General features: G+C 28.9%; 2 protein-coding genes across 2 annotated transcripts; one reads left to right on the forward strand and one right to left on the reverse strand.

The window, feature by feature from the left end:
- The first annotated feature begins 32 nt into the window (after positions 1 to 32).
- On the forward strand, positions 33 to 10,689 carry LOC132951076 (exosome complex exonuclease RRP44). Its single transcript, XM_061022770.1, has 16 exons — positions 33 to 296; positions 362 to 526; positions 873 to 1,030; positions 1,370 to 1,548; positions 1,611 to 1,837; positions 1,898 to 2,015; positions 2,076 to 2,212; positions 2,315 to 2,452; positions 2,521 to 2,667; positions 5,985 to 6,222; positions 7,142 to 7,400; positions 7,476 to 7,719; positions 7,785 to 8,005; positions 9,819 to 9,987; positions 10,055 to 10,216; positions 10,322 to 10,689. The coding sequence occupies exons 1-16, from the start codon at positions 234 to 236 to the stop codon at positions 10,565 to 10,567; spliced, it is 2,871 nt and encodes a 956-aa protein (XP_060878753.1). The 5' UTR covers positions 33 to 233; the 3' UTR covers positions 10,568 to 10,689.
- Positions 4,616 to 5,168, reverse strand: LOC132950324 (uncharacterized). The gene is made up of 3 exons (XM_061021729.1): positions 5,029 to 5,168; positions 4,809 to 4,966; positions 4,616 to 4,752 (listed from the first exon to the last, which is right to left on the reverse strand). Exons 1-3 carry the CDS (start codon positions 5,166 to 5,168, stop codon positions 4,616 to 4,618), a joined length of 435 nt encoding a protein of 144 aa, XP_060877712.1.
- Positions 10,690 to 13,980: the final 3,291 nt, after the last annotated feature.

Here is a 13,980-nt window from a genome sequence, read left to right on the forward strand (position 1 = left end):
TCTTTATCAGCCGTATGTAGTATCTTTCACGTGTGTTGTGCGTTATTTTTTTGTTTTAATTCTACAATGTTTTGAATTTGAACAGTACAATATTAATTATTATTATATTGACGTCTTAAGGTCTTAGCCCTTAGACTATATAATTGACTAATACATTTTAATATAATCAAAAAGACAACCAAATAAAATAATTTCCTTGACATTGCTGTGTTCTGACACAACACAGCAGCATCATGACTATGAAAGTGACATCGAAAACGTTTATACGCAAAACCAAGCGTGGTAATATTTTAAAGGTGAGTGTCTTCGCTACTGTTAAACTTCAATATAATGTATTTACTTTTGTAAATAATCCATTTAGATTGTACGCGAACACTACTTAAGAGATGACATAGGTTGTGGCTCAAAAATATGCAAGAAGTGCAAGCACAACAGCGAAAGACCACTTGTCAAACACCAATCTATTAACACCGATTTCCAAGACAAACATTATTTATTAGTAGATACAAATGTAGTTTTGCATCAGGTATTACTTTAGTTTAAGGTTTCTGTTTTTTTGATTGAATCTTTTTGGTTTTTGATAATATTATAGTCTAAATTAATGTTTAATTTTTGCACTGAGTATTCAAATAATTAGATTAAGGTTATGTTTGTAACTAGTGCTGAATTTTGGCCTAGGTTTGTGAGGCTCAAAGCCTAGGGTGGCTAATTTTGAACCAAATTGAAAAAAATTGGTTGGTTCCTTGGAGCTTTACAGCACATTAGTGCAGGTCTAGGGCGGCACTTGTGCTAAATTCGGCCCTGTTTGTAACATTATCTTTTTACAGTTTTATGAAAATCCTTTAATATTTAATAATATTTATTGATTATAGATTGATGCTCTGGAAGATGAAACTTTAAAGAATGTCATTATTTTACAAACTGTACTTGAAGAAGTCAAACATCTGAGTCATAGTGTTTATAAACGTTTAATGGATATTATAGGAAATTATTCTAGAAGTTTTTATGTGTTTGTTAATGTTTATCATAGGTAAGAACTATTTCTTATATTATTTTTAGAGTATCTATATTTGATACTTAGATTTTAACTTAGTTCATGATTTTTATTGTCTTATTAGTAAAATTATTAGATTAACTGATTACCAAGAAATTAATACTTAATTAATCGAAAATCCAAAAAACTAATTGACTAGGAACAAACTGATGATCAATTTAATATTGCTTTAATTACAGATTGCACAATTTGCTGTTTTTAATTTTTGATATCTCAAAATGATTTGTAATGAATTTTGATAGCTAGTTATTTTATGTATTACCTAATTGAAAATAAAAATTCATTATTTTATCTTGATTTTTTTTTTAATTGAAGGGATACATATGTTGAACGTGTTCGAGGAGAAAGTCCAAATGATTACAATGACCGTATGATTAGGGTAGCAGCTCTTTGGTATAATAAACATTTGGACGATAAGATAAAAGTATTATTATTATCCAGTGATGAAGCTAGCAAGGCTAAAGCAATCAATGAAGGAATACCTACAATGTCGCGTGAGTTAGTTGAAATTGAAAATTGAAATATTTTTGAGTAAATTTATGCTATTGATTTTCAGTCGAACAATATGTCAGTGGGTTAAATAATGTCACATTAACCGATAAACTGTCCAATCACTCTTGTATGGTAGAAGAAACTAGTAAAGAACCAATTTTCCCTCCTCATTTAACCCCAGCAAAAATACATCAGGGCATAAAGGCTGGAAAACTAATGCAGGGCACATTTTTCGCGTCTGTTGATAATTTTCTTGAAGGAAATGTTTTTGTGGAAGGACAAGAAAAGAATGTAAGTTAGTGTTGCATGAAAACAATAATTTTCATTAATTGATTTAACATTATATTTTAGATATTGTTGCAAGGCAGAGAAAATTTAAATCGGGCCATTAATGGTGATATTGTTGCCATTCAGATGCTTCCAGAAAGTCAATGGAGTGCACCTGCTAATTTAGTTCTAGCAGATTATGGTAAAATATTAATTTAGTTATTCTATAGACATCATATTTGATGTCTATTTTTGTTTACAGATGATTTGGACTTGGAAAATAATTTAAATATTGTTGAAAAGCCAAAAGAAAAGTATCCAACAGGTCAAGTGGTTGGAATAATACGAAAAAAATGGAGACAGTATTGTGGGATCATCCAACATAGTCTTGTTGAAAATGTAAGTAGACATCATACATTTATGTGATTATGAAGGTAAACAATAATACAAATAACCATCAGTAATTGTTTAAAAATTAAATGTTTGGTTACTTTTTGTTAGGCAACTCGGCATTTATTCGTACCAGCAGAGAAAAAGATTCCAAAAATAAGAATAGAAACTAGACAATATGACAAATTAAAAGATCAACGTGTTATTGTTTCCATTGACACATGGCCAAGAACTTCAAGATATCCATTGGTTTGTTTTTAATGTCTATGTTTGCTGTTTACCTTTACTTTGTGTGAATATACAAATTATATTTAAAGGGCCATTTTGTGAGGTCGCTTGGAAAAATTGGTGAAAGAGAAGCTGAAAATGAAGTTATATTATTAGAACATGATGTCCCGCACAGTAAATTTTCAGATGAAGTTTTAGGGTGTTTACCAAAAGAAACGTGGACTATTAGTGCCACAGTAAGTATTTATGGACATTTTGATTTAATTAACCTTTTAATAAAAATTTTAGGTACCATATAAAATTTAAACTTTAAAAAACTAGATTTATTTTTATGAAAATTAACAGTCATTACAAATTATTGATTTATAATAGATGATTTCTCATATTTATTCTTGGTTTGAAAAGATTACTTTTTAATCATTTATATAATAATATTGAAATTATTAAGATTCCATCCAATTATTATGTGGTTGGAGTAGTAAATATACATCTCCACTATTATTATCTTCGTTATCCTTACATAGATTCACTGAGCTGTCAAAGTTAGGAGATTCTACAAGCTGTAAGTCATCTTCCACACTCATTAAATCGTTGCTCATTGATTCTTCATTACGTCTATATCTATAAACATTAATCATCTAACAATGTAGTAAAATTCACATCTAATTGTTTCAGACTCAGTGTTGGCCTGCTAGCCGCTAGGCCACAAACAAGACCGGGGCCCCTCAGTTTTTTTTTAGGGTCTCGTAAATTTTTTATTTGCTTGGCATGTTTCTGGTTTATATAGGGAGTAGGGATTCCGCAAAGTATTTATTGAAATATTTAACAGTACATAATTTGTTGGCTCAATATCTCTTTACGGGGCCCAAGGCCGTTTATTATGTCGCCCCTGTAAACAACTGATCCATGGGCCTTTTGCTTGCCAGGCCAGCAGTGCAGACACCATATTATAATTTATTAAATTATTCATAGCTCATACCTTGTGTTTTGGTCAATATTTGGTTTATTACTGAAGCTATCCACCATATCGGTATGATCATTTTCAAATCTCATCCTTAATGCCTCATTGGTTTGTGAGTTGAAAATTACATTGTCATTATTAAAATTTCCCAACTGTCTTATATGTTCAACTTGTATTCTAGGATGTACCCGGATGTTAGCGTCATGATTGTTTCTTCGAGATGCATTTGAAATACATAATATTGATGGTCTACGTTTTACTTTCTGTGCTACTTTAATTTCTGATTTTTTGGATAATTTTTCTTTGGGTATTTTATCTAACACAACTCTCAATTCATTTTCTATCTTAGTAACATTATCTAAACTAATCTGAAAAATAAAATGTTCAGTAAATGATAATTTTATTCTGTATTGTAAATCTTGGTATAAGCATACTTAACCGGGCAACCTTTTTTTTCTAATGTTTTTTTTTGAAAAGGGGTGTATTGACAAGTTAAGAACGATGGCGCAAAAAAAAAAATTGCACAAATCATTATTATGGAAGTTACAGCCTTCCAACATTTTTGATTTTACTTTATACTTATGCGCGCAATACTACTATAATGCCGGGTGGACGACCTTCAGTTCGGCTACTTTGGGGACTGGAGCCGGCAGGCGAAGTGACCCACTATAATACTTGTGTTACTGTAACTAACAGTGTTAAGTTTACCTATCAGGAATTATCCGTCTGCCCACAATTTTATTGTCCGAGCGCAGCGCAGTGAGCGAGGTGCAACGCTGGCAGATTATTTGCTTTTTAACAACATTGTTTAATTTCTCCTACCCAAGGTGGTTTTACACAACAAGCTGAGAGATATTTTCGATTTTTTTGTTTGAGCACAGGGCAGTGAGCGAGTGGCCACGCGGGCATTGCTGTGCGCAAATTGCAACATGCAATTTTTACCCTATGATCTACTTGAGGTGGTGTTGCATAGCAAGTCGAAGGATATTTTCGTTTTATATTGACAAATAACAAAAATGCTGTTTGCATTTGTATGTGTTGAACCCCTAATCATAGTTTCTTTGCATGATGCGTTTAACACAGTCAGCCGTACACCAGAGCAAAAATAGTAATTTTACCTTAAATTTTTGAACTAACAATTTTGAAATAAGCATATGAAAACAACGCTTTCAAAAAAATAAAAATTTCAAAAACAAAGGTTGGCCCGGAAAGAAGTCTTGTTTCTAAATCTTTACTTTATTTAACTTTATAAAGTCTTTTAGGGACTTGTCATTTTTTGAACTTTTTAAGATCAACATTTTAACATTCATTAGACAATCATACATCTCAGTAATATCCTTCGATGCTAACTCTGAAATACCTATATTTTAAATTGAGTAAAATGCATAGATATAATTTATTTTTTCAGTGACTTACCTTTTTTGTTCAATTTGTTGTCCAAATCATTTGTTATGACATTAATATATTTTTGTAATTCATTTACTGCGTTATCTTCAACTATAATTTGGTCGTGACGACGATGGCGTTTAATTATTTGCTCTGCCCTCTGTTCAAATTTCATTTCATTTTGTAAACTAAAATTATTATTATATTTTGATTAAGAAAATTATTTATTTATAATGCTTGTCTAAGTTACTCAATTTTTGATGGTTTCAACAACATTTGACCATCAATGTTAAGATAATTAACAATGTCAGCTAATTTATCAATAATATCTATTGAATCATCATTCTTTTTATTTTTAGTTTCAAATTCATAAAGTTTATCTTCAGCCATAACTTTCAATAAGAGTAATTTATTTTTGATAGTTTACTTGTGTAAATGAAAAAAAAAATGTTTTTATTACCATAGATACAATTTTTTTTGTGAAATATATCTATGGCACCTATTCATATTTTAGTTTATAACCACAGTATAAAGAAAAATAGATAATATAAAAAATAAATTATTCTTTATACTGTGTTATAAATATTATAATCATGCAGACTAGATTAATGACTTCAAATTGTGTCACATCCTCCAAAATTTGAGATATATTTATGTCAAAACCATACAATTTACAATTAAAAAGAAACCTATTTTTTTTTGTTATTAGTGTTACTAGTGCAGCAACCTTCTTAATTGTATAGACCCCAATTTAGGTATAAAAAACTTTGAGGCGTACTTAATATAGCTTACTTAATATACAGGTATAAAATATAAACATACACAAATAAAACGATAGAAGAAAATATATAGACGTGTAAAAAATCGTATAAAAATCTCGATGTTGATGTCAATTAAATTTTACTTACCCTTGGTTTAGACTCTCGACCAGATTCTGCAGCCCAGTGCCACATTGGCCCCGGCCGATGGGTTAGGAAACGCTGCACTAGTGAATATAATGATAAATAAACATGTGAATAAATCTCAATTTTCAATCTTTGTTTGAAAGTATTTTTAAATGAAATGATTTTTAATTTTTCTCAAATTCAAAGATTTCCTAACCCAGTACCTCACTCAATTCTTGTGTTCAATTTTTAAATTATTATGATAGTAATGTACCTATAAGTATACTTTTTCATTTTTTTTTTTATGATCTTATTTTTACAGGACTTTGTGGGCAGAAAAGACTTTCGTGATCTGGATATTTGTTCGGTTGACCCTCCAGGTTGTACAGATATAGATGATGCATTACATTGTATGCCTTTGGACAATGGAAATTTCCAAGTTGGTGTGCACATTGCAGATGTTACTCATTTTGTTAAACCTGGTACAGCCATAGATCTAGAAGCCAGCCAACGTGCCACTACTGTGTATCTAACTGGAAGGCGTATTGATATGGTACCAGGTAATATACTTTTTATTAAGACAATGAATAATAATATTATAAAAACAGGCAAAGCCTCGAGATATTAGATTCTGAGCGGAGCGAGGAATCTAGTGGTTTTATAATGGTGTTTATTTTATTTTTTGTTTTTTTTTTTTATCCTGTATACAAAATTTCTACCAGAAGGAGTGATTTGATTTCAACTTATAGTACCTTATTTTTTAGAAAATTGGATTAAGATGGTATTTTAAAGGTCATTTTTTGATTTTCTTAATAATTATTTAAAGCCACAGGAAAATCTATTGACAAATTATGAAAAACCTCTAAAAATGGGTTTTTAATTTCTAACCTATCCAGCTTCCTTGCTCTGTACAGTTTTGAAAGAAATTGTACCACTTGTTTTAATTAACCTAATTTTATTTAGGTATGTGTTGTATAATTGCTTACATATTTTATTAATTATTTTGTACGCGTTAAGTTTGTGCTTTGTATATCATTTCTTATGTTTGTTTCTGGAACAATGTTTTGTTCAAAAATAATTTTAATGTACAATTTGTTATATTTTATTTTTTAGTTTTTATATCCTGTATTTCTACTAATTAAAATCAAGGATGTATACGTCCGTGATTATAATAATAATATGATTTCTAACCAATGGCAATTTAAATAAACAAAAAAAAGTCAAAACTAAATTCAATTCATGTATATAGGAATTGAAAACATAAGTTATCATTATCTTCTGAGTCTCAAAGAATCTATTGATATAACTTTTATTGAAAACGGTCCATTTGTTTCTGTTTAGACAGAAGACAAAGAAACATTCATTTTTATATCTATAGATTATATTTAGCTTATATTATATTTGGATTAAATTACATACTCAATATATTTTAACTATTATTATTTCATGGTAATTAATAATTCTAACTAATGTTTTTAGGCTTATTGAGTTCAAACTTATGTTCTTTAAGAGGAGGAGAAGAACGTTTAGCATTTTCTTGTGTCTGGGAGATGACTCCAAATGCAGACATTGTTAATAGTACTTATACAAAAAGTGTTATTAAGTCAAAAGCAGCTATGACTTACGATCAAGCACAGTTAATAATTGATGATCAGAACCAAGATAATTCTATTGCCTTGGGATTGAGACAGCTTAATAAGTTTGCAAAGATTCTTAAAAAACGTCGTATTGAAGCTGGGTTTGACATTTATTTTATGTTTTACATGATTATTAGTATATTATTATATTTATTTAAAGTGTAATACATTTATAGAGCATTGGTCTTGGCCTCACCTGAAATTCGTTTCCTCGTAGACAGTGAAACAAGAGATCCATTGGACGTAGAAGTAAAACAGTTAAAAGAAACTAATTCAATGGTAGAAGAATTTATGTTGTTAGCTAACGTAGAAGTTGCAAAAAAGATACACTCAGATTTTCCAGAATTTGCAGTTTTAAGACGTCACCCTAAGCCACCACCTTCAAACTTTGAGTCTCTTATTAAAGCTGCAGCACATCTGGTATAAATATTTTTTGATTGTCTAAAATATTTTTCATTTTACATGTTTGTTTTTATTTGTTGTAGGGAGTGGAATTAAATGTGGACACTAGCAGAGACTTGGCAAATTCTTTAGATAAAGCTGTTAAACTAGATAATCCATTTTTCAATACAATGCTCCGTATTTTGGCCACTCGTTGTATGTTACAAGCTGTTTATTTTGCTAGTGGCACAAAAACCTATGATGAATTTTTGCATTATGGATTGGCTGCTCCAATTTATACCCATTTTACATCTCCAATTAGAAGGTGAGCACTCAACAAAAAATATAATTATTATCAAATTTAGTGTAATCCAAATATTAAATTAATTATACATTTTTATGACAAGTAAATTAAAAGTAAAACCGGTTTATTATTCCTGGATTACTTGGCAAGTACTCCAATTACCAAATGCTCAAGTAATTTGTGTATTAAATGTTTTGATGTCTGATATATTTCTCACGTATATTCATAAGTATTGGTTACAGTTATCTATTCAGGTTGGGGGTTGTAACGTTATCGCTGGTCCATGTGGCGACCATGGTGAACTATTAGCACTAGTAGTCACAGGCCCTATATTAATTGTGTGTAGATGACACTAGACGTACAGAAAATCATTTATTTTTACTAAAATACATTTATTATAGTGACTATATGTATTATGTATGCTTTTCTTGAATGTAGAAACCATTAAATATGCATTAAATTTTATTTTCCTTATTATTAAGTCATCTTATCTTATTATATGTCACAATCTATTATAATATTGCTATATATTATATATTTTAAAATGTTATTATGAAGACAAAGTAAATACCTATTTATTTTCTAATGATTATAAACAAAAATGGAAGCCCTTCACAGGTTAGATTATGTTAGGTAACTGTTTTTTTAATAATTTAATTATAATTATAAGTATACAATTCTAAAATTCTATGGTTTTCATACTTTAATAACTAAGGCTTTGTCTAATGCTAATCTAATAGGACGTAATAAAGAACAGTGAACATACTACTCCTTTAAATTTTATATAATATTTTTTATTTGTTTTATAATATTATTCAAACGTCACAAACTAGCACAATTGACAGTATTATAATAGGCCCATGATCTTTGACACAAAATAATTAAATAATGTGCAATATATTCTCAGTGACACTTTTTATGTTAATTTCTTTACAAAGATCATGGATCTATACAATTGGCTTGTGCATAGCTGTTGATGGTGGATATATTGAACAATATTATAAAACAAATAACTTGTACAAGTAGTGTTCTTTGTTAGGATTTACACTAGTTATTAAAGTGTGAAAAGTGAAAAAAACCATACAATTTTACAATAAATATACTGTATTTATGTAAATATAAGTTTCTATCATTCATTCAAAATTAAACCAATTTCAAAATTTTTATTGACTCCATAATATCATAAATAAATAACTCAACAAAGCGACTTATTTTGAATTTTTAAAAAATATTTTGAGCGTATTTTTTTATTTATTTTTTGACCATAGTAAAAATAAGACTATTAGCATTATATTATTCTATGCTATTGGTCATGTAATCATGACATTACAATATTGTGGATATTTAAACTCAAATTTTTAATTTTTAAATTTAAATAAAAAATTCACAATTTTCACCTACATCAACAATCAAAAATGGTTTTGACCATGGTATTTTTATTAAATACTACTAGTCACAACTTATAACTGAAGAAAATGAACCATTTTTATTGAGACCCGAGTTAAAAACTAATAAATATTGAATTTAATTAATACATTTAAAAAAAATTTTGTGGTAGAAAATCGATACCCTCGCTATCACAAAAAAAAATGTATGGGGTAACAAATTACCCCTCAATACCCCTTAGGGATGCTTATGTGTACAAATTATTGTTCCAATGGCATACCAAGTAACCAATAGTACTAAATATTGTCCAAGTACATTAGTCTTGGGAATACGGCTTAATTCAAGTGCATACTCATATTTGATAATTAATATTAATATTATACTATATAACAAACTGTTTACAAAAAATAGACTATGGAACACCGCCACTCATTGTTTTTATTTTCAGGTATGCCGATGTGATGGTTCATAGACTTTTGGCTGTATCCGTTGCAGTAGATAACACTACACCTGAAATGCTTGACAAACGCAAAATTGAAGCACTGTGCCAAACATTAAATACTAGAACCCGTATGTCAGCTTATGCTGAACGAGCATCAGTTGCTTTAAATACTCATGTAAATCAGTTATTTTATAATAATTTAATAAATTGAATAATAAATAAATGAAATAATTTTTCATTAGATATTTTTCCGTGGAAAAATCAGAGATGAAGAAGGTTACATATTGTATGTTAGAAAAAATGCTTTACAAATACTCATACCAAAATATGGTTTGGAGGGAACTCTTTTCTTGTCACCTCGTAAAGGGCAATTACAAGCTGCTACATTCATCTATAATGAAGAGGTGAGTTAAATATTTTAACCTTTATTTAAAACCAAATGCAAAATAATAAAACAATTTAAATTTATTTTATTTTATTCATACATATTTCTTATTTATAATAATTAGGAGCAAACCCAGAGGTGTGGCGAAATAGTTTTTCGAACTTTTGATCCAGTAAGCATTCAGTTAAGTCTTGACAGCAGCAATGTTCAACATGAAAGAATTGTTTTGAAGCTGGTCAAACCGGAAATACTAAATTTCAGTGTACCGTCAATAACTGCAAGTACACTTGCTGTACAACTACCACAGAAGAACCCTCTTGAACCATGTGATTCTCCATGTGAACCACAACTTAAAAAAGCCAAAATTTAAAAATTAATTTGTTTATTCTGTTACAAATAATAAAATAATTTCATAAACTTAATACTAAACTCACTGTCCGTATATTTTATACCCGTCTTTAAAATTAAAATATCAATAAAACTCTTAACACATCTCGACATTCAAAACGTATGACAGTACCTAATCATTAATTCTTATTTCATTTAATAAAGGTTATATTATGGAATATTAAAATTGCATGTAGGTAACTTACATTTAAAAAAAATTTTAATACTTTTGGAAATAGTTTCTATTCACACTGTTAAATTATTATCCTGTGTATAATAATATATATTAATGAGTATATTAAAAGGACTCATATGACATTGTATATTTCTAACAACTTTTCAAGAATCAAGATAAACAAAAAACTATTTGGCACATTTATAATTTGTGTTTCAATAAAATAACATAGGTATATCTACTGAAATATAAATTAAATAGCAAATTATTATTTGAAAATTTCAAAATAATATTAAACTTTTTTACCTAATATATTTTATTTATTTCTTGAAGATTTGTTAAAAATGTACATTGGTTGTTTTTAACAAACTACCCAATGTGTCATGTGAGTATGTGTATTATAATTGTAGATAATATATTGTTGTATATTATCTATGATTATAATATCTATTTCCGGCTATATATTATCATAGTTTTAGAGACTAGAGATAGACCTTTTAAGTTCTTAATGTAATATTGTAATGTTAAAAATTTGTTGAAAATAATTCATAAACTATCAAAAACAAATAATAATTAATAATTGATACAAATGAAAATGATACAATAATGGTAAACAACGTGCTTGCATAAAGATATACCTAATTCTCAAAGACAAATTATCATTAAATCATATAATCTTCCGTGGATTTTTCATAACAGTTGAAGTCTTCCGGTGTTCACCTTTAATACTTATAATATTTTCATGTGTCTTGTCCCAAATTTGGAAAATTGTAGATGTACGTTAATGAAAAAAATGAATCATATTTTGTTGAACACGATTAGATAAGTTCTATTTACTTTGGTGTAAAATGCGTGACGGTATGAACTGTAGGTACTATGTTCACTGCATCATTCTCAACACCATGGTTCATTGTTAATAATAATAAAAGGTAATAAAATCGTAACGAGTAGGTATTGTACATATTTTAATAAATGCATTTTGTCGACAGTTAGTACCTATTTGTCGAAGGGGGATTGAAATCAACACTGAATCGATTCGATGGTCGATACCTACGCATCGTTTCAATTTCGAGCAAGAAGCTATACATTATACATTAATATTGCCAACGATACAACCAGAATTTTTCTTTTTTCCAATATCGGTTTGGTTACCTATTGTATGGTTGCTTCTTGCTTATACAGGTAGTATAGGAACGACAAGTGACGAGGGGGTAGGAGTGTAGGACGCATAGAATATTATATTATATGAGATAATTTGTGAATTTATTTATGCGATTTTTCCTACGCAAGTCACAATAAACGTCCCACGGACGCACTGTTATTTTTATTAAAACACGACCGCCATCGTGACAACATCGGCTCTGCCGTTCTCTATGGAAACGAAATATTTCGTCATCACTCTTCGTGTTTTTTTCTTACGTGAACGGTAGATTGTAATTTTTCGGCGGACCACTGTATATTTGCTCGTTGTTATAATTATTTTATTTTATAAATTTATGCGTTTACCCGCCCGTTAGGTACCTATGTAGAGGTTTTCGTCCGTGTGCGCCGCCGCTCCGCCCGTAGGTGGATCTCTCTGCTATAATATATTTCGGTAAGCAAACCATGAAATGATTTTGAACAATGCATTTTAATTTAGGCATAAGGTACCACCTATCAATATTATTATTAAAAAGGAATTAACTGCACGTCTGCACAAGACCGCATATCTATACGGTAAACAAATTAAATGCCAAATGGGTATAACTACTAACTAGGTACCTAAATGAAAAACTCAAGACCAAAAGGCTACAGATACCCTTATTAGATATTTAGATATTATTTTATATTAGGGATTACGACTGTATTACTAGAAAGTGTTACAGTTGGGAAATAATTTTTATTCTAATCGACCTTCCCACATCTTTAAATGGATAATATCAAAAATGTGGGAAAGTCGATTTCAAGTAGACTTGATGGCAAATTCAAATCTGTTTTTAGAATTCTTATCGCTTCATTGGATCAATCGGTAGGTACGTTTGACAAAGAACCAGTCTAAAATCCTATGTCGCGTGTGTGTTAGACAAAAACAGAAAATCACGGTTTCGAATCGCCTTAATTAAACGTTTTATTATAATAATATATTGTATTGACGATTGCGCTACAAGTACAATACTATTTTTCATTTTTATTTCTATTACTGAAAATAAAAAATTTAAATGTCATTAGGTTTTTTTTTGAAAAAATTCAAAATAACCAATTTGTAAATCTAATTTTCAGATAAATATTGATGCTATATTAACGTTAATTTAAATTTTAAGTAGATTAGTTTATTTTTTTAAATATCAGATTTTTTTGGAATTAATTGATTTGAAATGTATATATTTTTTATTCATATAATTTTCATAATTTATCGTTGTCATAGTTTAACTAGTATCAATTTTTTTTTAATTTGTCAGATATTTCTGTTGCACCAATGCGTCATGTATATCCCTGTAAATTAATAAATGCAAATAAATCGATTGGTTACAATTAAACTTCACAGATAGCAGCACCTATTTTATAAAAGATATTTTACGGTCACTTAATTTATGCGAAACAAAAATACATTTGAGGGAAAAACGTACATAATATTATACGTCCATGTTCTTTTTGACAGTGGTTTTAATGGATCAGCTCTGTAAAAATGTGGATTTCAAAAAAAAATTTACAGTTTTTGACAACATTATAATATTATGTAGGTTTTCTTCACAAAATGTCTGAATTTTTGCACACACTAGTTCAATAAAAAAACACGTGTCTACTGAATTATTTCTAATAGTGTTTTTAATGTATAAATAATTATTAATACTGAACACCACACCACACTATTTAAAATTTAAATGTTTATTAAAAAAAAAACCACATAGATTCCCGTGGCTCAAAAATTACAAAACTTGCAGTACGTACTGTGTTTGTGTGCATAACGTATTTCAGTTAAATAAATAAGTAATATAGGTAGATAATATTGTTAGTAAGTTTATAAAAGTAGTGTTTACTATTTCATTAGGTATTTGATATTGGTGTACATGGGACTTTTGTAGTTTTGTCATAACGCATTGTTTTACTTCCTTATACTTATCTGTTAAATCTATCAGTCAATAACTCACCAATCAAATAATAACCAAGTATAGGCACCTAAGTAGGTATATAGATAGTAGGTACCTACAATTTACATAGGTACGTAAAGGAACCTATATACA

Source organism: Metopolophium dirhodum, chromosome 8 (genome assembly GCF_019925205.1).
Source record: "Metopolophium dirhodum isolate CAU chromosome 8, ASM1992520v1, whole genome shotgun sequence".
NCBI lineage: Eukaryota > Metazoa > Arthropoda > Insecta > Hemiptera > Aphididae > Metopolophium > Metopolophium dirhodum.

Bases quoted from the DNA above. Each gene is read 5' to 3' on its own strand.
- LOC132951076 (XM_061022770.1), top strand. From the start codon at position 234: ATGACTATGAAAGTGACATCGAAAACGTTTATACGCAAAACCAAGCGT. The intron at 2,453-2,520 runs GTTTGTTTTTAA...TTATATTTAAAG, and splicing joins GAACTTCAAGATATCCATTG to GGCCATTTTGTGAGGTCGCT. The intron at 9,988-10,054 runs GTAAATCAGTTA...ATTTTTCATTAG, and splicing joins CAGTTGCTTTAAATACTCAT to ATATTTTTCCGTGGAAAAAT.
- LOC132950324 (XM_061021729.1), bottom strand. From the start codon at position 5,168: ATGGCTGAAGATAAACTTTATGAATTTGAAACTAAAAATAAAAAGAAT. The intron at 4,967-5,028 runs GTAACTTAGACA...TAATAATTTTAG, and splicing joins TTGAAACCATCAAAAATTGA to TTTACAAAATGAAATGAAAT. The intron at 4,753-4,808 runs GTAAGTCACTGA...TTTAAAATATAG, and splicing joins CAACAAATTGAACAAAAAAG to GTATTTCAGAGTTAGCATCG.